This window comes from Felis catus, chromosome E1 (assembly GCF_018350175.1).
Source record: "Felis catus isolate Fca126 chromosome E1, F.catus_Fca126_mat1.0, whole genome shotgun sequence".
NCBI classification, from domain to species: Eukaryota; Metazoa; Chordata; class Mammalia; order Carnivora; family Felidae; genus Felis; species Felis catus.
This window is the reverse complement of record NC_058381.1, coordinates 18,915,944-18,941,975: the sequence shown is the minus strand read 5'-3', so window position 1 is coordinate 18,941,975 and position 26,032 is coordinate 18,915,944. Positions and strand designations below refer to the sequence as shown.

Here is a 26,032-nt window from a genome sequence, read left to right as displayed (position 1 = left end):
TCTCTGCCCCTCCCCCGTTCATGCTCTGTCTCTCTCTGTCCCAAAAATAAATAAACATTGAAAAAAAAAATTAAAAAAAGCAATATGAATTGATTATATATAGACACTTTGGAAAACAGAGGAGGAAAAAATCACATACCTATTTCCACTACTCAGCAAAAATCTGTAATCATGAAGATTTTGATACTTCCTTCTAGATTTTCCCCCCAATACCTAAGTCTTTTTTAAAATTTCTAATGGGTTAGGGGTGCCTGAGTGGCTCAGTTGGTTGAACGTCCAACTTCAGCTCAGGTCATAATCTCACAGTTTGTGGGTTTGAGCCCTGCGTTGGGCTCTGTGTGGACAGCTCAGATCCTGGAGCCTGCTTCGGATTCTGTGCCTCCCTCTTTCTGCCCCTCCCCTGTTCACTCTCTGTCTCTCAAAAATGAATAAACGTTAAAAAAAATTTTTTTTTATTTTTTTAATGTTTATTTATTTTTGAGAAAGAGAGAGACAGAGCATGAGCAGGGGAGGAGCAGAGAGAGGGAGACACAGAATCCGAAGCAGGCTCCAGACTCTGAGCTGTCCGCACAGAGCCCGATGTGGGGCTTGGACCCACAAACTGCGAGATCATGACCTGAGCCAAAGCCAGAGGCTTAACTGACTGAGCCACCCAGGTGCCCCCCCCCCCAATTTTTTTTTTTAATTTCTAATGGGTTAGACCTGTGCTCTCTAGTAAGGTAGTTACTAGCCAGTGTGGCCATTATCTACTTGGAACATGGCAAATCCATATTGAGGTGTGCTGTAATTTTAAAGATAGAAATCCAAAGGTGTGCTGAATTCTGAAGACTTGTAGAAAAAAAGTAAAATATCAATAACTTTTCGTATTTAGTATAGATTGAGATGACACTATTTCGGATCTATTAAGCTAAATAAAATGTTAATTAAAATGAACTTCAGGGGCACCTGGGTGGTTCAGTCGGTTAAGCGTCCGACTTCGGCTCAGGTCATGATCTCACTGCTCGTGAGTTTGAGCCCTGCTTTAGGCTCTGTGCTGACAGCTCGGAGCCTGGAGCCTGCTTCAGATTCTGGGTCTCCTTCTCTCTCTGCCCCTCCCCAACTTGTGCTCTGTCTCTCTATGTCTCTCAAAAAATAAATAAGTGTAAAAAAAGTTTTTTCAAAAATAAATAAAATGAACTTCAGGGGCACCTGGGTGGCTTGGTCCGTTAAGCGTTGGACTCTTACCTCAGGTTCGTGAGTTCAAGCCCCGCATTAGGCTTAGCACCTGGTGTGAAGTCTACTTTAAAAAAAAAAAATGAGGGCCGCCTGGGTGGCTCAGTCGGTTAAGCGTCTGACTTCGGCTCAGGTCATTATCTCACATGAGGTCGAGCCCTGCGTCAGGCTCTGTGCTGACAGCTCAGAGCCTGGAATCTGCTTTGGATTCTGTGTCTCCCTCTCTCTCTGCCCCTAACCCGGTCGCATTCTGTCTCTGTCTCTCTCAAAAGTAAATAACATTAAAAAAAATTATTTTTTAGAGATGAATTTCATATGTGTTCACTTTTTTAAATGTGGCAATTCAAAAATTAAAATTTAAGTATGTGGCTTGCATTATATTTCTGTTGGGCAGTGCTGGTTTAAATCATACTGCATAAACGGTTCTCTGTCTTGCTCTTCTCATTTGATATGCTAAGCAGCCTGTTTTCTTCATAGGTTCGTACTTAGTAACCCCCCTCCCTTTTTAACATAGCTGCATAATGTTTGAGTGTATGTGATGCAATTTATCAGGCAGTGGTTCATTCCAGTCATCGGCTGTTCCATATAATTTAGTGGTTAATAGGATTTATGCACCTGTTTGTAGACTTAGGAACTTTCCCTAGGGGAGATGCCTGGATAGGCAGTGATATGAACAGAAAAGTTTCCTGCCATGGCGGGGGAAAGGGAGGGGTGAGGGTGAATGGGGGGCCCACGGGGTGCTCTCAGCACGTCACATGCTCTTGGCTTGGTCTGGCCCCGGCGACTCTCCTATTTGTGTTACCCACCAGCGGTTACGAAGCTGGCCAGAAGGAGCTGCTGTGTGAAGGTTCGGGAAGCTCGTCTGTGAGTGGCGTTATTAACGCCTGCACACGCACGTGTGTGTAATGAGCGACGTCTCTGTGCCCACCCACCTGTGTAACGGCTTCCTGCCACGTAGGAAGGAGATCTGAACATGTAATGTCTGTCTGTGGCGACGTGTTTAAAATCCTGGACTTGGGAACGAGGAAGAGTTGAATAGTCGCCCCCGTCCCCCAGCCCGCCCCAAACCTCTACCCCTCCCCTTCCCCGGTCTCGGAGGTAGAAAGTGGCTTCTCCTCACACCCGTGTCTGTAGCTTGTGGTGGCGGGTGCCAGGCCCCCCCACAGAGGCAGTGACTTGCCCAGCGTCTCCCCGGGGTCACCCCTACTTCACAGACAAGGACCACGGTTCAGGGAGGCTGAGGGGCCCTGTGACGATCCAGAGCTGGTAACAGGGACACTCCTGAGGTTCAGACCCGGGCCTACTGGTTCCAGCCTGTGCCTTCTGACTGCCTTTCTAGGGCCTGAGCCACCTCAGGCAGATGGCTTAGCTCCTCAAGGCATTTTCCTCGGATCTGCACAGTTCTGAAGCGCACCGGACGCCCTGTTGCACCCGTGTCTGTCTGTCTGAGAGAGGAGCCAGGCGTGCCCGGGGCAGAAGCCAGTACCATGGAGGCTGGCTGCAGGGGCGTAGGCCCCCGGAGAACCCTGTGGTGGCAGCCAGGACAGCGTCTTCCAGCCCAGCCCGGAGGCGTGGCAGACAGATACCGAGTTGGGTGATGTTTGAATCACAGGGTCGTGAGCGATGCATCAGAACTGGTGGTAAACGGGGAGCCGGCTCATTTTTTTTCTTTTAATTTTTTTTTTTTAACGTTTATTTATTTTTGAGACAGAGCGAGACAGAGCATGAACGGGGGAGGGTCAGAGAGAGGGAGACACAGAATCCGAAACAGGCTCCAGGCTCTGAGCGGTCAGCACAGAGCCCGACGCGGGGCTCGAACTCACGGACCGCGAGATCATGAGCTGAGCCGAAGTTAGATGCTTAACCGACCGAGCCACCCAGATGCCTCAGAACCGGCTCCTTTGTATGTAGGGATCGCTCAGGCAGGCGGGAGAGCCCAAGAGCCAGGTGTGGTTTGGGTACCAGGATGCTACCTGGCCTGGGGGACTGGGGTAGAGTCAGAACGGAACGGAGAGCTCCGTGGGGATGGAGGGGCCGGGGTGAGAGAGCAAGAGTGTCTCCGGCTGCCCAGTGACCTCTCCCGTGACTTGGAGATCATGAGGCGGCTCAGAAACCAGCAAGTTTCGGGCTGAGCTCTCGTTCTCCCCCATCTAGTTACATAGACACGTTTTCTTCCCACGCTGCCCAGCTCAGAGAATGGTGGCCTAATCCACCCAGTTACTCAAGCCCCAGGACTCACATCCCTGAGTCCTCCCTTGCCGCCCTCACGTGGGCAAGCCCTGAGTGAGCCCTGTGCGCCCTGCTTCGAGATCTGCAGACCCGTCCTCCTCCCTCCATCCCCACCAGCGGCGCGGTCTAGGCCGTCATCCTCTCTGGCCAAATAAACGGCAGATTCCTCACATGCTTCGGCCTCTCCGACCTCCTCTCACCCTCACCCTCCTCTTTGCTCCCTCTGGTCTGACCTTTGCACTCGCTCTTTCTCTCCCTGGAGTGCTCTCTCTCCTTGCCTCATCCTGTGGACATCACTGTGGCATCAGCACCACTGCCACCTCCCCTGAGCAGTCTTCCCTGATAATCTGAGCGAAAGATCACTCCTACCCTTTATTCTATACCAGTGCATCTTGGCTGATTTTTCTCAAGGACGCTGACCGCTTTCTGGGGTGGCCCTAACTTATTTGTTGTACAGGATGTCTGCTGTCTCCCACTGGAATACAAGCTCCAGGACAACCCCCACCGAGTGTTGGGCCTGATGTGACAATCGAGAGGGAGGAAGGGTGGATCTCATGGTTACGTGGTGGATGTCCCGGGAGTCGAGGGTTTGGTCCTGAGTGGGTGGTGACACAGGTTACTTCAGGGTCGGGCTTTTCAGGCTCTGCAGGGGAAGCCACTTTGGGATCTCACAGCCCCAAAGATCCACCTTCCCAGCTCTGCACAACTACCCATGAGTCAGCCTCTGGGAGGAGCCCTGGAAAGTCGGTGCCCTCAGGAAGGCCGGGACAGGCCAGTGCCCCGGGGCGTCCTTGGCCCTTTTTGGCACTGCCCTTCTGACCACACCAGCACCCTTCACTCACTAAGGGGCTGTGCCTCCAAAAGCCGGACCAGCCCTTCGCCGCGAGGCCTCTAGTCTGGTTACAGGCCTGCGCCGTGAGTGATGTGCCTCTTGCTCGCCGAACCAGGTGCGAAGGGCAAGTGCTAAGAGGCACTGTGGTGTTCGCCGGGGTGGAGGAGGGAAAATTCAGGCAGTTTCCTCACCTTTCCTCCTCAGCTGCTGTTATTCCCGAGTGAGAGCCAGACCCAAAGAGACGGCTGGAGGTTTGCACACAGGTAGCTCGAGATAGCCATACGGGGAGTGAAGAGAAGGGGGGAGTGAATGGAAGGCTAGGAGCAGGGGCTCATGAGAGGCAGGTTTCTTTTCTTTTCTTTTTTAATGTTTATTTATTTGTTTTTGAGAGAGAAAAAGAGCAAGAGAGCTAGCGGGGGAGGGGCGGGGAAAGAGGGAGAGAGAGCGTCCCAAGCAGACTCCGTGTTGCTAGCATGGAGCCCAATGCGGGGCTTGATCTCCCAGAACCATGACATCATGACCTGAGCTGAAATCAAGAGCCGGCCGCTTACCGCCTGTGCCACCCAGGGGCCCCTGGAGGTGGTTTTCTGAATCAAGAGGCGGTGGGCGTCAGCTCAGGGCCCAAGAAGGGCAGCGCAGGGGACTGAAGCTGGGCCCGCCCCCAGTGTCAGCCTCCCCCCACTCCCCCCACCCCGCTGCTGGTCCCAAAGGCCACTCCTGGGCATCCTCACCAGGAGGGTGGAGGAAGTGGGGCCTGAGCGCATGGGGAGCAAGAGGAGGGTGGGCCAGGGGAGCAAGAGGAGGGTGGGCCAGGCTGCCCCAGAGTGCCTGGCCGGCAGCTCTCCACATGGGTTTTCAGAATCCCAAGGAACCATTGGCTGGGTTTCAGTACGTCTTCCCCAAGCTCTCCAGACCCCTTTTCTCGATTGTTCTGTTTCTTCCCTTCACGTCTCCGATTGGTTCTTCGGCCCAGGCCAGAGTTTTCTGAAGGGTGGAAAGACGGGCCGTTTCCATTAGCAACCCCAGGCCCTGCTGAGTGGGAAGGAGGCTGTCTCCGCTTGCTGAAGAGACCGTCTTTACTCCACTGGATATTCTTTCCTGCTTTCCCAAAGAGTAGCTGGCCATACGTCTGTGGGTCCATTTCTGGGTTCTCTATTCTGTTCCGTTGATCCGAGGGTCTGCGTTTGTGCCAGCTTATTTTCTTAAATAAACGTTTTATTTGGGGATAGTTCTAGATTTGTAGAGGTTGCACGGAGTTTCTGTCTGTGGCCCTCACCCAGTCTGCCCCATCATTAACATCCTACGTTGTTACCACGGTACATTTGTCGAAACCAAGAAAACGACATTGGTACGTTACTGCTAACTGAATGCCAGACTCTCTTTGGATTTTTCACCCGTCTTTCCACTAGTGTCTCCTTCCAGTTCTAGGATCCAGTCCAGGGTAGCACATTGTTCCCATTTACATACAAATTTGTTTCCTTTTTATTTTTTACGGTTGCTAAAATGGGCTCCTACGGTATTTTTTTTTTAGTCTTAATCTCATCTCTGTGTGAGTCGTACAAATCATCTCATTCCTCTCTAACACTAGACTAGTTAAGAGATAAGATATCTTCAAGCTATCTTAGCAACAACTGAGGGGTGCCCGTCTACGCACAGAGAGGCACACACAGAAGGCATCAGCTTGTGCCCAGAAGGGCCCATGTGCCCAGTCGCAAGCCTGTGGAAACTCTTGGCGAGTATTTGCTGGGAGAGGGAGTGACTGAGGAATGCACGAAAGTCTTCTTCACAGGATGGAGGCTGGAGACGAAGACTTTACAACACGGTCCTCCTCTCTCTGTGTCCTTCTTATGTTTTGTTGGGTTTTTTTGGAGAAGAGATCTAAACCATGAAGTCTGGCTGTTTCCTTTGCTGTTCCCCGAGGCCTCTGGGCGTGGCCTTTGGCTGGTGGCGCTTGTCCCTTTGGCTTCTGAGTTCTCTGCGTATCTTGACCCTCCCAGGAAATAGTGGACGAAGAGAGGGGACGGATGTGGCAGTGGCCTCGGTGGTGGCTGCACTTCCTGGTTTCTGGGGTGGATGGAGGGGTTCGGCTCTCCTCCTTCCCTTCCCGAATCCGAGTGCCAGAGCCTGCTGTGGGTGCTTCTGACATGCATGGCCTTTGATTCTAACTCTTGCACCACGGATGTCGGGGATGGACAGCTCGGGAGACACTTTGGAATGCTAACCCAAACCATCAGAGCTTCATTTAGAGCGACACTGTCCCAATAGAACTTTCTGTGTTGATAGAAGCATTCTGTGCTGCCCTGTCCACCGTGGTAGCCGCCAACTACACGTGGCCATGGACCACTCGAAATATGGTTAGGGCGACTAAGAAACCAAAATTAAAATTTTATTTTATCGTGATGACTTTTAATAATGTAAGGAGCCGAATGGCCCTTGCTGTACTGAGCCTGCGGGTCTGGAGCCGTCTCTGGCGGGACCTTGTGCTCACAGCTGAGATGCTGGAGACACTCCCTTTGGCCCCAGGAGCTCACAGGGTGCGTGACACTTGCCGAGAGCGGGCACCTGGAGTCCTGACAGAAGGCAGCCTGGGGTCTGTGGGGGCAAGCGGGCAAACTCGGACAAGGACCAGCACCAGCGAGGGCTTCCCTGAGAGCCGGGACCTAGGCTGGCTGGAAGGGCAAGATGGAGGGAACAGTACCTGCAGAGACCCTGAGGTCTGAGAGAGCTGGTGCAGACTCGCAGAAAGTGTTTGCAAAGAGCTTGGCCTGGGAGGAGACTCGTGAGGAAATAGTTGGCTCACGGAGGTCTTGGCAGGTGGCGAGTAGGGGTTGGGGTCTTACCTAGAGATCATTGCAGTGTGTGTGAGAGAGAGAGAGGGAGAGAGAGGACATTAGAATTGTTTTAGGGAAATTAAACCCCCTGCCAGTGAGAAGGCTGGGTTCACCCTGAGGACAGTGAAAGGTGAGTCCGTGCTGGTGTGGGAATTCGGGGCGCCGCGTGGAGGCAGGGCCCTGGGGACCAGCATGTGGATGGGTTCAGAGGCAGGGGCCCCTCCTCCTCCCCAGCCACCTGCAGTCCCGCACTCTATTTCCACCCTCACCCCCAAACCTTCCACAGGTTAAAAATCTCAGCTCCATGTTCTGGCTGCCGCTGGGGGGAAATGATTTCAGAGCCTGCTGGCGTGGCGCCATTTTTTTTCTGCAGCAATTTCCCCGTTGGAAGTTGTTAAAGGAAGTGGCGAGCGCTGGCTGGGATCAGTCCCAGCCGTGAGCGGTGGGTGCTGCAGAGGCCAAGACCGCAGGCCCGGAGTCCCGGGCCACAGGGTCCCCGGAGTGAGCCCTTGCTGGTGGCGCTTTCTGAAGCGAAGATGGAGGCGAGTTCGGTAAGGGGTTTTTGTTCTGGCCCCCACTGGGCAAATTTCTCTTTCCTCTACTACCCTCGCGTTCCTGTGTTTAAGTCAGGCCTTCTCGGGACGCCTGCGTGGCTCGGTCGGTTGGTTAAGCGCCTGAGGCTTGATTTCGGCTCAGGTCATGACCTCATGGTCCGTGGTTTTGAGCCTTGTGTTAGGCTGCATTGTCAATACAGAGCTTGCTTGAGATTGTGTGTGTGTGTGTGTGTGTGTGTGTGTGTGTGTGTGTGTGTGTGTCTCTCTCTCTCTCTCTCTCTCTCTCTCTGTCCCTCCCCCCACTCGTGCTGTCTCTCTCAGAATAAATAAATAAACTTAAAAAAAAAAATTTAAGTCCGGTCAGGCCTTCTCTTGGGGATGGGGAAGAAGGCTACCTGCCGCCTGCCGCCATCTTGGTTTCCCACTGGCGGGGAGTTGGCCATAGCTCCGTGTGGGCTCTGGCGGGTGGGCTGTAAGAAGCAGGAGGCTGTGGAAGATTAAACCAGAAAAGTGAGCTGGTATTTGGCTCCTGGGTTCAGCTTTAATCCTTGTGAGTCCTGCTGCCCTTCTGCCTGGCCTCTCCTCCTGTTCCCTCTTCCCATCATCCCCACCCTCTCCCTGGGGGAGCCAGAGGCCCCACTGTTCCAACAGCCTTGCTCTTTGGCAGCTGGGAGCCGCCTCTGAAGGCAGCACACACCCTCATCAGGCCGCGTGGAGGGATCTGCGCCAGCGTGTGGGCCCCGGCGGCCCCCGGCGGTCTTGCTCCGGAGGATTTGAGGTCTCAGTACCGCCCAGTGGGATGGGGAGACAGAGGCCCCGGGTGGTGGGCTGGCGTGCCGGTGTCACCTAGCCAAGAGCTAGAGTTGGGATGTGAAGGGAGGCAGCATTTTGTGTCTGTACCGTCCTGTGTAATCCTTACACCTGGGGTGGGGGGGAGGGGGAGGCACCTCGATCCCCCTCTCATAGCTGAGCAAACTGAGATTCAGGGAAGTTGAGTGACCTGGGGGTGTCACACAGGTCTTCCCTCCTTGACTCAGTTTCTTATCTAGAATAGCCCAGCCTGGGGTTACTGTATGTAGTTAGTATAATTGAATTGATCTCTTTCTCTTTCTCTCCTTCTCCCTCTTCCTCCCTCCCTCTATCCCTCCTCCTTTTCTTCCTCCCCTCCTTCCCTCTTTCCTTAATATCCATTCATTCTACATTCTTTGATCACTTACCCATATTAATTACTGCTGGGGACTAATTGATGAACAAAATACAGTCATCCCTGGGGGCGTATAGGGTGGTCTATAGATAACCAGTCTGTTGTAGATAAACAGTCTACAGATAACCACCATGGAAGCAGACTGATGGGCCCCAAGGGCAGAAAGGCTGAGATGGGGCATGATACAGAGCTGAGGGCAGGGCGGCCTTGTGTTTTTTTTGTCTCCACCCAGCCATGCACTCGTTTGGTGTGCATCTAGCTCCTGCTGTGTTCCAGGGCCTGTAGTAGGTGCTGCGCTTGAGTTCCCGTCCTCACTGAACTTGCATACATCGGTCTCTCCAATTGATGACATGATTTATTTCCTGATTCTGAGCCACGGTGCCCTCTTTTAAGCTTCAAGTGTGAAGTTGCCCCTGGTTTCTAGAAATCTGAAAAGATTAGAGCAGGACTGTTCTGGTAGCCCCGTACTGGTTCACATCTTTGAATGGGGAGCCCATCTCCTTGATCCTTTGGATCGCAATTAGACTGCAGATGCCACGTGGGCAGAAATCTGGCTCTTTTGTTCACTGTTCTGTCCCTGCTGCCTGGCATGCCGAAGGTGTCCTTGTTGAATGAATGAATTCCGGTCAGATCATCCAAAGAGTTGTGGTCTGTTGGACCGAGGCGTCTCAGGAGCTTTCTCGTGTGGGCTAGTGAGGGTTGAATTGCAGGGGTCTCTCAGGGGAGGTGACTGGAGGCTGCCGAGGGCCCGCTGAGGTCCCAGTTCCTGAGCTGCCTCTGTTCTTTGGTGAGGGGCTGGCCTCGGCAAGGCTGTGTGCCTGTAGCCCCACTCTGAGATGACTTTGCCTCTGGGGCCACTCAGCTACTGGGCTGTCAGATTGTGTTCCGTCTCTCCTCCTCTGGGGACTGGCCTCAAAGGCAAGATTGCTCTAGAGCAGACCTCACCAGCCAGATATCACTGGGAATTTTTTTTTTTTAATTTTTTTTTTTTCAAAGTTTATTTATTTTTGGGACAGAGAGACAGAGCATGAACGAGGGAGGGACAGAGAGAGAGGGAGACACAGAATCGGAAAGAGGCTCCAGGCTCTGAGCCATCAGCCCAGAGCCCGACGCGGGGCTCGAACTCACGGACCGCGAGATCGTGACCTGGCTGAAGTCGGACGCTTAACCGACTGCGCCACCCAGGCGCCCCATCACTGGGAAATTCTTGTGTCAACACCACACTGTTTTAATTATCATAAACAAAAATCCCTTCTCTTACTAACCTTCTTTAAAAAAAAAAATCAACATACATGTTTTGGTGGCTCTATTCTCATCTGTATGTTTTTGGGCAGGTAGTAAGATTGGAAATAGCTCAGAACCTAGTGTGGGGAGGCGGACAGAAACGTCACTTTGCCCCTTGCTAATGGACAAGTCCCTTACCTCTCAGCCTCTCCGGTTCCTTATCTGTCAGTTCTCTAGCTAGATACTCAGTCACTTGTGATTCCTTCTACTTCCTTAATCTCCACATTTGATTGGCTGGCTCCATTTCCAAATGAATATCCCAAATCCACCCATGTCTCTTTTTCATTACCGTTGCCTCTGCCCGCCGCCTCTGCCCGCCGCCTCCTCCCCCCCCCCCCCCCCCCCGGCCTACTGAGCTACTGCATGGACTTGTGCAGTAGCACCTACATCACTCTCTGTATCTACTCTTGCCCTCTCCTTCATTTCATTTTTCATAAGCCAAGAATGATTTTTCTTAAATATCTTTCTTTTCTGATCGTCTTTCTTTTCTGAATACAGCCCTTCATTTAATGGCTTGCGCTCAGCATAGAACCCAAGCCCCTTCACCAATACCTTCAAGGCTCTGAAATATTTGGCATCTGCCTCCTCCTTCCACACTCCTTCTCCCACCCCTCCTCACTCTTCACCTTGTGTTAGAACACGTCCGGTTTCCTGTCATGGCCAGGACCTTTGTATGTTCTGTTTCCTCTGCCTGGAAATTTCTATACTTTTAGGGCTAGCAACTTCAGAAGTCCACTCTTCAGAGAGGCCACCCTGTCTAAAATTAGATGCCTCCTATATCTGCCACTTTACTTCAGCATGCTCTTTCCTTTTTAGCGTTTACTCACCAATTTCAATTACACATTTTAGTGATTTTTCTAATTTGTTTTTTACTCTGCGTTTCCTGTTAAAATGCAAGCTCCCTAAAGAAAAAGATGGCATATTTTGTTTGCTGTTGTATTCTTAGCGCAGAAGAGAGTCCCTGGCACACAGTTGGCATCCAGTAGCTGTCTGTTGATGAGATGGATGAAGGGGGGACGGGGGGGGAGTAGATGAATTCCGTGGTACCAGGGCACATAGTAAGTGCTTATGAGTACAAATTGTTATATTCTCCTACTACTGGTTAGAACTTTTCCATGGCAAGTTCCAGTACCGACGGGTTTCAAGGCTTTTGTCAGCCTAAGTGATAGAAGTCCAGGATGGTCTGGATGCACTCAGATGATGCTGTTAGGGTATAGTTCTCAGCCAGGCCCACTCCACAGGGCAGGCCCTCAAGGGCACCGTCAAAGCAGGTAGGCCTCTTTCTGCCAGCATAGTCGTAGCGCTTGCCCGTATAGAAGGAGTGCTTCTTCCCCCAGAGCCATAGCTGGAAAATCCCAGGGAAGGCCCTGAATGGCCTGGCTTTGGTCACGTGTTATGCCAAAACCAGTCACAGGGCCGGGAAGACCAAACACTCCTGTTGGTCCGCGCTGGGTCACGGGCTCAGCCCTTTAGCAGCGAGCCGGAGAGTCTAGGGGTCTGAAGGGTCAGGGCCACGTGCACTCGGGAAGTGGATTCCTGGAGGAAAGTTAGCCCTGCTGAGAGAAGAGGCGTGAATAAACGCTGTCGCTCCGCAGACGGCAAGAACTGTTGCTACTGCCACTACCGCAGTCCCCTCCCCGCCATCTCCACCCTCACTGGGAACTCTCCCTGGGGCTGGGTCATCTGGCTCTCCCCTGAGGGTCTCAGGGGTGACCACTGTGCCCCATTTCCATCAGTGAGCAGAACTCTCCTGTGTCTCTGTGGGAGACCGAAGGCCTCGGGCTCAGAGATGGTGCATAAGGCCTAGACCCTGGCGGGGGCCAGCAGAAATCACATTTCTAGAATATGATCGGTGAACCTAGCCCCTAGGTTTTGCTTTTTAATAACATTTCTCACTTTGTTCACTATGAAAGTAATGCATATTTACTTTGGATGGAACATATAGAAAAGCCAAAGAAATAAGTTATCTGTAATCCTTCATAGAGCTACTCATTGCTTCTTGGCTTTTTAGGTTTTTTTTCCCCTTAATATCCGGTAATTTACCTGGATGTACATTTTTAAAATGTGAAAGGCATGGAAATGAAAACAATAATACCCTTTGTGGATGGTGTACCCCTTAATTGTACTATTCCGTGGAAATGCTTTAAACATCTTGGTGCATTTCCTTCCAGTCAGCCTTCTTTGTTTGTTGGGTTTCCTTTTTTTTTTTTTTTCCTTTTTTTAATGTAGCTTATTCATGAATTTATGCTATAATTCTTTTTCTTTTCTTCCTTTCTCCCTCCCTTTCTTTCTTTCTTTCTTTCTTTCTTTCTTTCTTTCTTTCTTTCTTTGTTTCTTTCTTTTTCATAGAAAGACTGCACACATGCACATGGGCACAGGGAGAAAGAATCTCAAGCAGGCTCCCATGCCCAGCACAGAGCCCCTCCCTCCCTCCCTCCCTCCCTCCCTCCCTCCCTCCCTTTCTTTCTTTCTTTCTTTCTTTCTTTCTTTCTTTCTTTCTTTCTTTCTTTCTTTCTTTCCCTCCCTCCCTCCCTCCCTCCCTCCCTCCCTCCCTCCCTCCCTCCCTCCCTCCCTTCCTTCCTTCCTTCCTTCCTTCCTTCCTTCCTTCCTTCCTTTTTTTATAGAAAGACCGCACACTTGCTCATGGGCACAGGGAGAAAGAATCCCAAGCAGGCTCCCATGCCCAGCACAGAGCCCCACACTGGGGCTCCATCTCCTAACCATGAGATCAGGACCTGAGCCAAAATCAAGAGTCGGATGCTTAACTGACTAAGCCACCCAGGTGCCCCAAGAATTTTTTAAAAATTTTTTTAATTTTTAAGTAATCTCTTCATCTAACATGGGGCTTGAACCCACAACCCCAAGACCAAGAGTCACATGCTCTATGCATGCCCCTATGCTAGAATTCTTCAGTGAGTATTCCCAGTATGTCTGGGACTGAGCTGTGAGCTTTACATGGAGTGTCTCATTCAGTCCTCCCAGTAACCTTATGAGATGATATCTTAAGGCATTTGGGCTGCAGTGACAAAAACAGCATGGAGTGGGTGACTTACAAACAACAGAATTTCTCTTTCATGGTTCTGGAGGCTGGGAAGTCCAAGATCAAGGACCCGGCAGTCAGTGTCTGGTGAGAAACCACTTCCTGGTTCATAGATGGCTGTCTCTGCAATGTCTTCGCATGGTGGAAGGGGCCGGGCAGCTCTCTGGGGTCTTTTTTGTAAAGGCCACTGATCCCATCATGAGGGCTCCACCCTTTTAATCTAAACACATCCCAGAGGCCCCATGTCCTAATACCATCACACTGGGGATTAGGTTTGATGGGGGTTGTGGGGGGGGGGCATGAATACTTAGTCCATAGCCGGAAGCAATGCTTTTATCCCCAACGTATAATAGAGCTGGAGAAACTGACAGTGTCACTTACCTGAGGTCACCCAGATGGTACGTGGTATGGCCAGGATTCATATCCAGGATATCTGGTTTCAAAGCAGGAGTCACAAAATACACACACACACACACACACACACACACACACACACACACACACACACACACACACACACACACACACACACCCCTACCTTAAATTTGCAGAGATAAGCATACCTGGGTGGCTCAGTCATGGGTTCAAGCCCCTCATCAAGCTCTGCACTGACAGTGCTGAGCCTGTTTGGGATATATTCTCTCTCTCTCTCTCTCTCTCTCTCTCTCTCCCCACCCCCACTTGCACTCTCAAAAATAAATAAATAAAAAGTTGAAAAAAAAAAAATTCCCAGAGATAGAACCACGTATGTGTTCCGAACTCTGTGAGGCCTGAACATTCTTCCTTTTTCAGAATTGCATTTCAAAGTAACGTTTTCCAAATGGAATTACAAATGTTCATCACAGAAAACTTTGAAAATAAAAAAGTAGCTCAAAAAAGAAAACAAAATCCCTCCGCAGCTCTACCAGCCACTGATAGCCAGCCCCTTAACTTCTTTTACATTTTTTTTTTTTTTTAATGTACGTAAAGTTCAGGTTGTCAGGGTATCGTTCTAAGAGCTTTGACAGCTGAGCTACATTTTTAATGGTTGTCCTGTGTGCCATCTAGGGCATCCGCTGTAGTTCATAGGACTCTTCCTGTGGTTGTCCAAAGCACCCAGCCACAAATGTGTGAGAGCTCCGGGAAGGTTGGGGGGGGTAATTGGAATTCGTGTGGGGGTGGGGGTTCCCCAGATGATTCACCGAGAAGAGGGAGATGATCATGCTCCTGTTGACTCAGGTCAAACTTTCTGGAGGTGAGCAGCGAGGCGGGTAAAACTTCTCCGTCTGTGGCCTGATATCCTGAGTATCCTGGGTGCCTGCGTCCCCAGGCCCCTGCCCCAAGGCTCGCCGGAGCCTGTGTGTCTCACGACCAGCACCTGCTCCGGGAGGTATGTGCTGACTCCCCGACTCCCAGGCACAAACTATTTTTGGCTGCAGTGACTGTTCACTACAGTCATGAAAACAGAAACTCCTCTCCCTTTCTTGTCCTTCTCGGAGACACCGTACCAGGGGCTGGGGCTGCCGGGGACCCTGGGCTTGGGCCCCTCACCATGCATTGCCTGTGGAGCTGGGTGCTGGCCAAGGTTGCCAGGGGCACAGGGACCCCACCACCCGTGGTCTTGCGAGAAGCACAAAGCCCGGACCAGCCGAGGCTGGAGGGTTGCAAGGTAGGCGTTGGGGTCTGGGATCAGGTGGCCCTCCCGCAAGTCCCCAGAATGGGGACGTCTGGCTGGGCTCCAAGTCCTTGCGATGCCTCCTGTCTATAGAAAGCGTCCGCAGAGTTCTAGGTTGTGATTTCCATTTCACTGTTTTATTCCCTGACTTGCTTGGGGGAAAGTGGCTGGGGAACCATCAGGATCTTACTGAAATAGATCTTCCCCATCCTCCTAGAGAATGAATGATTTTTTGGCTTGTTCCTGCTTTTGGTTTGAACAGGATACGTGCTTGTTTTGAGCCTGCTCTTTCTGCAGGGGGCTTAAGAAACTGAAGTTGTCCAGGCAGCCCCAGCCCTGCCTGTCAGTGCCTCTGGTCACCCAGGCCAGCAAGGCCAAAGCGGGGAGGGGCTGCGAGTGCTGGCTTTGGGGTTACACCACAGACCGGGGTCCCGTTCAGGTTCCGGCGCTCCCTTGCTGTGGCCTAGGTGAGTGACTTAATCTCTCTGAGCCTCGCTCTCCTTAGCTACCAAGCAGCTGTGCCCAGGCCCCTTCAGGAGCAGTAGCAGTACCAGTAGCTGTTACGTTTATGACTAGACTGGGTGCGACTGGTTGTGGGAAGAGGAAGCCTGGAGAGAAGCCGAGGAAGAATCAGCGTGCCTTGGCCCTGGGCAGTCTTGGGCCGCATCTCAGGCCCTGGGTGTTGGGGTGTAGCTGCTGATAATGGGATTTGCTGCTGCTGCTGCTGCTTTTTTTTTTTTTTTTAAGTTTATTTATTTACTTAGAGATCAAGCAGGGGAGGGGTACAGAGAGGGAGAGACAGAGAACCCCAAGCAGGCTCCACGCTGTCAGTGTGGAGCCCGATGCGGGGCTCAAACTCACAAACTCGAGATCATGACCTAAGCCGAAAGCCAGGATTGGATGCGTAACCAACTGAGCACCCCGCCCCCCCCCCCCCAGGAGCCCCTGCTTCTTCTTTTCCAAAAGAAGAAAAGTGTGCACAGGCATCAGTGGGTGTGGAGAGGGGTGGGCAAGAACATGGAACTGAGAGGCCCTGCTCACCTGCTGCCTTTTAAGCCCCCGAGACGGAAGGGACTTGCCAGCCCTCTGGATTCCGTAGGGCTCTGGGCCCGTGAGGCAAGCACATGGCTTGGCCTTCCTCAGGCTAGCGCCCTTGGAGGTGATTCTCAGGGCAGACCTCAGGGTTGCCCTTACCCTTGGCTCACCTCTTAGAGCAGCTCAGAAAAGCTGGCAGGCATGAAACTTTACATCGGGGCAAGGAATGCCCGTAATGAAAAACCGTGAGCCCTCCCAGGGGCCCAGCACAGCCTGGTGATGCACACTGGCAGGGGTGTCTGGAAATCTGGGTCCTGGTCTTGGGCTGTTGTTCAGGGTGACCCAAGCACGCCCCCTCCCCTCTGCGGTCCTCCGTTTTTTCCTCCCTAAAATGAGAGTTGGACTAGATTCTCTCTGAAGTCCCTTTTGAACTCTGCTCTTTGACTTTGGCAGAAGAAGGATTTACCCTCTTCTTCTTAACCTCGTGAATCTCCATTAGCTCCTTTCGTGCCCTCAGACCTTGGTAGCACCAGTGATGGCCTCCTTGGCTTGAGTCTGAGACACCCAATTGGGCTCCATTGGGTTCCCATACTTTGAGGCCCTTTGTTGCTGTGGCGCAGGAGTTGTTTACAGGGTTTCTGGAAAACTACAGAGAAGGTTCTGCTTACCTCCAGGATCTCCTGACAGATCTTAGTCTCCTGGTTGGATGGCTTGGAAACAATGCGGGCCCTGTTTTGCAGCAGAGCAACCTGGTTCTCAGGTCTCCAGCCTGGGCTCCCTTCCTGTGGCCCCGCGCATCCCCCACCCAGACAGACAGTCAGACAGACAAACAACCCCAAAGGACAGGCCACATAAGTGAACACTCGCACGTGCCCCTCTGGTAGAGGGGTCTGTGATTCGGCTGGGGGCCCCAGGTTGCGGCCCACTAGATTCCAAGCCTGGGGCCAGACATGTGCCGAGGCCCTAAGCAAAGCTGCTGTGTCCTAAGGCCCTGGTGCCAGTCTGGGGGCACTCTGGTGCCGTGGGCCTCTCTCTGTGCTGGCTGAACTCTGCTCCCGCCCTGCAGATACAGAGGAGACAGAAGCAGGAGGCTAGTAGACTTGTCTGAATCCTTTTTTTTTTTTTCTTCTTCAATGTTTATTCATTTTTTAGAGAGATGGAGACAGAGCGTGAGTGGGGGAGGGGCAGCGAGAGAGGGAGACAGAATCCAAAGGAGCTCCAGGCTCTGAGCTGTCAGCACAGAGCCCAACCCGGGGCTCGAGCCCACAACCGGAGCCGAAGTTGGCCATTTAACCAACTGAGCCACCCAGGCGCCCCTTTGTGAATCCTCTTTTTAATGGTGTGTTTGGGACAGGGAAGATTGAAGGGGCACCAGCAAGCAGTAAAGATGGCCGCAGCATGGCCGCTTCCGGAGCCCCTGTCGGTTTCTGTCAGTGCCTTTGCCCTTGGGAGAGCTGGGGTTTTCCATGAGGAGACACATTTCAAACCAGACTCCGCTCCGCAGTTCCAGCACCCCCTTCCCCTCTCAGAGGTGCCCCTGTGGGGAGGGCACATCACACACCCACCCTTACTCAGTAGCCTCTCCTCACCCAGCCGTTGGCCTGGCTCGCATCCCCACCCTCTGCCACCCTCCGCCACCCTCCCTGTCCTCCTGTCACCTGCTCTGTCAACCAGGGAGGGCCTGCAGCTCCGAGGAAGCTCTGTACCCCGCCCCCCCCCCCCCATCCTGCCCTACTTGTGCAGGGGAGGGACTTTCCTGTTTGCCAGTTCCCCAGAAGTCAAGCCTGTCACCTGAGGGTTCGCGTAGCTCTTCAGCTGCTGGCAAACCCTCCCCCTGTCCCACTCTGACCCCAGTCTTATCTTTGAACGTTCTCTCTTCCGTCTGATTCTTTGACAGTATTCCAGTCCTGACTTGAGTTTTACCGTGGCGTCTGGTGGACAATAGCGTGTTTATTTATTTTTTTCCATAATCAGCAAACATCCTGGGTGTAGAGAACCGCCCCCTGTAGGAGCCTGTCTCCTGTCTCCGTTTTGGAAGTAGCATGTCTTGAGGGGTAAGCCTGCAGCCCCGAAGCTGGGGTGAGTGTTTGTGTGTTTCTCTGATGCCGGACGCGTCTGGCTGTTTCTAGACAGCAGCCGGGAGGAGCAGTTTGCGAAGTGTGTGTTGATGACTCAGAGAAAGGTGACAAAATGCAGGAGGCCTAGATGGCAGGTGTGGGCCTACCTCGAAGCCTCTCCTCTGCGTCCCCCTCTGCAGATTGTGTGCTGGCGGGGGCTGGGGACCGGGGGAGCGGGTTGCTGGCCGGGGAGAAGACCTGTCAGCACAGAGGGAGGGAGGTGGAAAGGAAGGAGCAGTGAGGCTTAGGGCCGCGAGGAGATGGAGCCCAACATAGTTGACGTGTGTTCGTTGAGCGGCTCAGTGACCCACTGGGTCAGGGCTTGCCAGACTGTGCCTCGTGGGCCAAGCCCAGCCCCCCACTGGTTTTTGTACCGCCGTGTAAACTAAGAATGGTTTTCACAGTTTTGACAGAGAGAAAAAAAGGGAAGACTGTTTGGTGACCTGACGGTTACGTGAAATTTAGATTTCAGTGTCCGTTATTAACGTTGTGTCGGAGTGCGTATTGTTGACGTGTTGTCAACGGCCGTGTTGGTGGTCTAATGGCCAAGCTGAGTGCTTCTGACAGAGACGGTGTGGCCTGCAAGGCTGAAGGTCATTCACTCTGTTGAGACAAAGCTCGCCAATCCCTGTACCAGGTACCTCAGGGTTTATAGGAAGAAGAAATGGGGCCTGGGAGGCACAGGACTGGTTCTCCAGGAGGGTGGGGCCGGCCCCTGGGGTGATGGTGGCGGCTTGGAGATCTGGTCCTAGGCGGAGTTAGAAAGCGCCGGTTTCATCCAGAGGGCACCAGGGGAAAGTAAGGCCTTGAAAGGACATGTGGGGAGAAGACCCTGGGAGGCCTCCTGTGTGCTTTTATCCCCGAAGCCAGAGCTGCACCCAGCTGGGCCCAGGGGAAGGGCCGTGCATGGAGCCGGGAAAACCAGATGTGACCTGTGATGCCAAGTAAACCCTACCCTGGGCAAAAGAGCTCACTTTCTAGAGCGAATAGGTGGGCACCAGCGCAGGCAGGGCCAGCTGGCTGGGCACAGGTAGAGATGGCCACGCCTCAGCCTTACCAATCCGGCTGTGTGGTCTTGAGCAATTCGCCTACCCTCTCTGAGCCTTATCACCCATCTCAGGATGTTGGGAGGATTGCAGCGCTGACCTCTGTAGTTCGTCTGGCACCCAGGAGATGCATAATAAATGCTCATCACTGGCCTTGGTTCTTGACCTGCTCCTCAGTGCTTCTCCTTTGACCTGTATTCCTCTACGTCCACACCTTACGCCGTCACTGCACCATCGTTCTGAGGCTTTCAAGCCCAGACATACCAATGCATAGGCCAGAGACAGCCACTCCCTGGAGATTCCAGCCTGGTCCCCCACTCTGTGTGCCCCCACCCTGCCTTGGTGGGAGGGAGGGAGGCAGGCACAGACCTCCCATGGGACACCTGTGGGCTTGGGCTAGGCTGGGATTGAGTTGAAGGAGTGTGGGGCTCATGAGAAGATAGATAGGCAGGGGTCAACCCCAGGGCACAGCCCTGCCCTTCCTGCCCTGGCCGCCAGACCTGCCTTCTGAACTGGGCATTCTCGGACACTTTCTTCCCTGGGCTACTTTGGCCAGACTTAAGGCCCTGTAGCCTGTCTTCTCTCACGGTCCCTACCCCGAGTGAGGTGGGGCGGGGGCATCAGGATCCCTTTTAAAAGCCCCCCCCCCAAGGTAATTCTAGGGTGCAGCCAAGGTTGAGAGCCACTGGTCTAATCCAGCCAAACCCACCCATCTTATAAGTGATGAAACCAAACCCCAAGAGAGGGATAGGGACTGGTCCAGGGTCACGGGATTCCACCGACCAAGTCTGGTCCTTCTTTCACGATGCTGGTCCAGCTGGGGAGTGGTGGAGAGAAGCCTTCCAGGAAGTGTCTGACTTCTCCCAGGAGCTGCTATTTCTCATTTCCCAGCCCTGGGATAGGAGGAGGCTGGGCCAAGAACCGGTCCATTGTCGAAGCCAGTGACCCCTGGACAAAGCCGACTGTTGATCTCCATGGAAACCCCAGAAGGCTGCCTGACCCAGGCCCTCGCTGCCTCGGCTCTGCCTGTGCCTCCCAGAATTTCCAACTATTGTTACCCAAGCCTCACTGTCCCTCTCCCTGAGCCCCAGCCGTGGGCAGAAGGCAGAGAGAGACACGGGGGCAGGTCTTCCCTTCCCAACTGGAGGCACGTGGGCTCCTAGCCTGGACTGCCATAGAAACTGCCTTGCTCTTCTCCCTCTCTTTCCCCGGCCTGCCCCGCTGGCCTCAGAGGGGTGGACAGGGGTCTGAATCACCATGCACGGGGCTCTGGGGGTCTACCCCTGGCCCCTCCGGTGTGACCAGTCCCAGGGAAGCGTCTGCGGTGAAGGATCCTGGCCCTTTCCGGGAAGCTGGGGGATGTCCCTGTGCCCCCGCACCAGAAATCCGAGTTCTGCAAATGGACCTGGAGAGCTAGCCCCACCGATGAGGTAGTCACTGCCTTTACTGACCCCTCCTGTTGCCCTTGGCCCAGAAGGCTAAATAGAAACACAAAGTGTGGGTTTGCTTCTTGGGCTTCCTTTAATCCAGGACTTCACTGGAATTCTGCCTTGAGCTGCCCCAGCTTCTGTACGTGGCCCACAAACAGGCATCGAAGCCCCTGGCATTTCTAGTCCTGACTGACCGCGGCGAGTGTGGACGGCTCTCGGTGTCGGCCGGCACAGGCTTCTAAGTATAGACCCCAGGCAGCCCCGTGGCTGCTGGTAAGTCCCAGGATACCATCTGATACTCAGCCTGGCCTCTGACACTAGCTGCTGTCAGCCGCTGAGGGGAGGGGACAGCTGTGTTCCGCCTCGCCCGGCCCTGCCTGCCGCTCTAGAGAACAGAACCAGCAGCTTAATTACCGTAGACTGGGAGCGACCTCAGCATTCGACCAACCCTCCTCTCTAATTGTTACCAGAAAGAATAACTTCACGTCACCTACTGGAGAACATGAGCCGTGACTTGAGGGAACAGTGAGAGGCAGGAAGCCAGTGTTCTCTGGAGCTCTTTCTCTGTCCCGTGTCCTTGCTGCCCCACTTCTGTGCTCACGTGCTCACCGGAGGCTTGCCGGAGGCCAGGCTTTGCATCCCCGGCAATGCCTGGGCGGCCGTGTCTTCCCTTCTCGGTTTCTAGTTCATATCCCCCCACCTTTTTTTTTTTTTTAAGTTTATTTATTTGTTTATTTTTGGTAATCTCTATACCCAACGTGGGGCTCGAACTCAGGACCCCAAGATCAAGAGTCACCTGCTCTTCCAGCTGAGCCAGCCAGGCGCCCCTCCTGTTCCGTATTTTCTTCCTAGACAGAAGCTGGGGTGAGGTGGGCAAGAATTCTCCCCGCAGCAGACAGAGTCTCTGCTCTCACCCCGACTCTAGGGTATGGCTTCTGGCCTCCAGGCAGGTAGGTGGGAGGCCCTCCTGGGACCTTGGGGCCTCTCACACCTGAGGGGTTTCCAAGCAGCTTTGCCCACCGGGTTGTCGGCAGGTGTAGAAGTTCAGTTGCAGCAGTGGTGAACCTGATTCCCTGATTCGCTTTCAGTGTAGAGATAATCCAGAGAAGTTGTACACGTTCCGGAATAACTTCCTAACACACTTGGCTGTGCCTGGCACTGTGGGTGGGCACATCACACCCGTGGGTGAGGTTTGGGGGTGCCAGTTGCTTAGGGCCACTCCCAGGGCCTGCACCTAGCCTCCCCTGGCCTGACTTATCTAACTGGAAGTCCAGCTGAGAGCTGAGCGGATGCATTCTCTTTGTATACTGGTTCCCCTGGTTCCGGCCCGCTTGCTTCGTGCGCTTTCCCATCTTGACTGAATGAACTTCAGGTCTGAAATCATTTGTAGGTGTTGAAAGACCGGGGTACTTTGTTTTCGTGGTGGGGTCCCAGAGCTGGGGTGGATGCCTCACTAAGAAGGACTGCCCCCACCCCCCTCCCTGGGCTACGTAGCTAAGGGCATTTGCTGCTGGGCTGCCTCCCTCCGTCCTCATTTGCCTACAGAAATAAAGCTTTAGAAGTTGCTGATCAGAACTTTGGGAGGCGTCAGGTTCTTTGCACAGGGCCTCCTTGCTGGGGTCTGGAGGCACGTGTAACTCCTGGATGTGATTGTTTGGTCTGCACAGCCTTGCATTACATAAAAATTGCCACCGTGTAAAAATAAAGTAAAACTCTAGGGGCGCCTGGGTGACTCAGTCGGTTGAGCGTTTGACTTCGGCTCAGGTCATGATCTCATGATTTGTGGGTTTGAGCCCCGCATCGCACCCTGTGCTGACAGCTCAGAGCCTGGAGCCTGCTTCGGATTCTGTGTCTCCCTCTCTCTCTGTCCCTCCCCAACTCACATTCTGTCTCTGTTTCTCAAAAATAAATACATGTTAAAAAAAAATTTTTTTTTAATAAAAAAAGAAAAAACTCCAGATTTCTTCAGAGTAAGATCTGACAACCCTCCCCTAGCCTCCCCTCACACCCCTGCACTGAGTGAAAGCAGAGGGTAGGTTTCCCGTTAGCCTGGACCTTGCTGCTGTTGGATTTCTTGTTGTCCAGTAAAGGAGAGAAGTGTTTCTACTACTTCTGTCTCCGTTAAAAGATAGATCAAAAGGGCCACAGCCCCACTGGTCTCACTTCTTCCCAAGGCCTGGCCCTGAGGCTTGTGTATTTGAGACCCTTACTCTACTAGGTGATTTGCTGACTGGTGGCTCGCTTCGTTAACGGCAGCTTTTAGGTAGTGCGGGGTGGTCCCTCTCTCCAGTGATCCAGCCCTGCAGGGAGGAGGGGTTAGGTGAAGTTTTGGGGTGATGATGGGGTGGTCCGGAGCCGATGGCCAAGAAAGAATTCTTGAAGATGTCTTGGTGCAAAAAGGTGATTTTATTAAAGCACGGGGACTGGACCCATGGGCAAAAAGAGTTGCGCTGGGGTCCTCATTATATACCTTCAGGTTGGGAAGGGGTCGGGGATAGATGTAAGTCTCCAAGGTTTCTAGGACCCTGAAGGGCTAGCTGTTGCTAGGGAAACACCATTTATCACAGTTTAATAAAGCCTCAGTCATGAGATCCTTCAGATGGATATTGGGGCCAATAAGCTGGGAGCATGATTGCCAGCATAGATCTTGGGGCAGTTGAGATAAAGGCAGTGGACTTACCAGATCCTCGAAGTTGGGATAACGTTAAACTCAATTTCCCTTTGGCCCCCAGCAAGGTGTCATCATCGAGGCAGCTGAGCTCCTAGAGGGTGGTTACCGTTTTCAAGGACTTGTCAATGGGCTGTAGGCAGTAGGGGAATTTAATTTTCGTTTGCCTTGGTTGCCCACATTCCCGTGGCAAGCACTGAAACCCCTTCGCTTTGTTCTTGGGTAGCCAGGAGTGTCCAAGGAACATTGCACCTGGGGTGTGTGTGCGTGTGTGCGTGCACGCCAGCCTGTATCTTGCCCTCGGCTTGCCCCACGCTCCCTCATCATTAGGGGGAATGGAAGCAGCGGTCAGAAATGACGCTGATGCACGCCGGCACTCTCGTTTAGCGGAAGGATGTACATAGTTCACACCTCTGGAAAGCCATGCTTGTCCTGGTGATGAAGTTTTGGGGTGGTGGGGGGGTTCGTGGGGTCCGGAGCCAACGGCCAAGAAAGAATTTTTTGAAGACCTCTTTGGTGCAAAAAGGTGATTTTATTAAATAAAGCACGGGGACAGGACCCGTGGGCAGGAAGGAGCTGGGCTGGGGTTGTAAAGAGTGGCTCCTTATATGCTATGAAGTGGGGGGAAGTAACATCAAAAGGGAGATCTGCAGAGGGACTTGGGTACAGTAAAAAGGACTCCTAAGATGCCTGAGGCCTTGCTGTTGTCTAGCTCAGGTGGTTTTCCCTGTAGTGAGACATTAACGTTAGGGCGGTCAGGGCGTTCCTGGAGAAATGTTCTACCCTGTATTTGCCTCAAGTGTTTGTCAACGGGCGGCAGGTTAGGAGATTTAATTTTACCTGCCATTTCCTTCTCGCCCGTGTTCCCCACATCACTATGGAAGGGGGATGTTGGGGCTCCAGGAAACTGAGTCTACGGGTTTCTGGAGATAAGGCTACTGATAAGGTCGCCTTTTTCTTGTAATTTACTGAGATATTTGCACACTGATGGAGACTCCTGGCCCGCATGACTGTAGTCTCTATCAGTTAACCGTTTGTCTCCTTTCATTCGCCCTTGGGCAGCCAGCAGTACCTGAGGAGTATCTCACACATCCCACCTTGGAGGGGGTCTGTGCTAGCTTGTATCTGGCCCTCAGCCTGTCTTTTGCCCCCTCATCACTGGGAGAGGCAGGGGCAGCTCCAATTTAAGTACGATCCTGGACGGACCCTTCTATCCCAGTACCCCCACCCATTTTTTTTTTTCCTTAAGGGAATGGATTTCAACATATTCTTTTCTCTTTTCTAGGGGGTTACTTCACTCGATAGAGAACAAAGAGTTTCCATTTCACCGTGTAGTTTGCTTTTCAGAAAACAGGTAGAAATTAATTCCTTTAATTTACTTTGAAAAAAATTATTAATCCCCCCCCCCCTCCCCGAGGTAGTCGTGGCATCCCAAGGCTTTGCCAGGTTCGGGAATGACGGCAGGGAAGAGTTGAGGGAGCCCTAGGATCCAGCCATGTAGGTTTCAGTTCTGGCCGGCCACTCATTAATGGTCTCTGAGGCTCAGAGAAGGTGCACTTGACAGCATGACCCTTGCTGATTTGTCCAGACTGGAGATCCTACACAAAGCACTGGGCGCATCGTACTGGTAGATGGTCCCTAATAAAAAATGCACTTACTGTGTTTGGGAGCTGGAAACTTGGTGTGTGGGGGGAGGAGAGGAGTAGAGAGACAGAAAGAAAGAAATGAAGACAATCTTCATTTGCGGGACAGTTCGATCTGGGATTGGGCTTCTAGGCTTGTTTAGGAATCCCACTTGAGAACTGCTGAGTCATCACAGCCTTGGGAAGGTGCGCGTTTCTTGAGAACTGAGGACGCTCCAGGGAAAGACCTTGCGTTGTTTTGTGCGGTTGTGTAAATGTCAACGTCACTTTGATTCGTTCTTGACAATATTGCCAAATTGCTTTTCGCGGTAAAATGAGGGGCAAAGAGGTCAAAACTGCATTTTGTTGAAGACTGTCCCTGAGGCCGGAGGAGGGAGACACGATTGAACAAAAGCTGCTTCTCCGGGGGCCCTTTATCTCCCCAGCCTGCTGTCTGTGCTGTTCTTATCAGCAGTTTCCTGTGAGGCTCTAGTTTTATCATCTGGAAGGATTTCTGACAAGCAAGGGTTTGCCCAGCCGATGACGAGCGGTTTGGTGCTTTTTCGTGTATGTCTGTTTTTCTAAATTTTGATGTGAATCATTCTAAACAGCTGTCAGAGTCTTGTCCACAGCCGTGGAGATTGAAGAATATGCAGACAAGACACAAAGGTGGGGATGGGGAGGATATGGCCAGACCCCAGGCCTCAGCTGTGGCCCCCACCACCAGCATCACAAAGCCCCCAAACCATTGCTGTGACGACTCACAGACTGTACCTTCGTCAGAGTCCGTTTTTTAAAAAAAATTTTTTTTAATGTTTATTTGTTTCTGAGACACAGAGAGACAGAGTATGAGTGGGGGAGGGGCAGAGAGAGAGGGAGACAGAATCAGAAGCAGGCTCCAGGCTCTGAGCTGTCAGCACAGAGCCCGACACGGGGCTCGAACTCACAAACCGTGAGATCATGACCTGAGCCGAAGTCGGTCACTCACCCGACTGAGCCACTGAGGCGCCCCCATCAGATTCAGTTTTGACACCTAAGTCTAAGATTTCCAGCAGCATGAATTGACAATAACCTTACTCTTTTATTTATTTATTTACTTACTTACTTAAGTTTGTTTATTTATTTAGAAAGAGCGAGAATCCCAAGCAGGCTCTGTGCTGTCAGCGCAGAGCCTGACCCGGGGTTTGATCTCACAGTTCATGAGCCATGAGACCTGAGCCGAAATCAAGAGTTGGACACTTAACCGATTGAGCCACCCAGGTGCCCCAATAACC

At 52.5% G+C, this 26,032-nt stretch overlaps 1 protein-coding gene across 19 annotated transcripts in view; it reads left to right on the top strand.

Annotated features, from left to right (window-relative positions):
* Positions 1-26,032, top strand: part of KSR1 (kinase suppressor of ras 1) — a 164,091-nt gene that overhangs the window by 89,323 nt on the left and 48,736 nt on the right. For 10 of the 19 annotated variants that reach the window (XM_045045083.1, XM_045045080.1, XM_045045085.1 and 7 more), the window contains exon 3: positions 24,422-24,490. The exons of 6 other annotated variants lie outside the window; for them this stretch is intronic. In XM_045045083.1, coding sequence (XP_044901018.1) covers positions 24,422-24,490 — 69 coding nt within the window. Of the gene's footprint in view, positions 1-7,462; positions 7,656-14,424; positions 14,835-17,645; positions 17,930-24,421; positions 24,491-26,032 lie in introns of those variants that run through there. 3 more of the 19 variants (XM_006940047.5, XM_006940043.5, XM_006940048.5) reach the window with 3 other exon arrangements.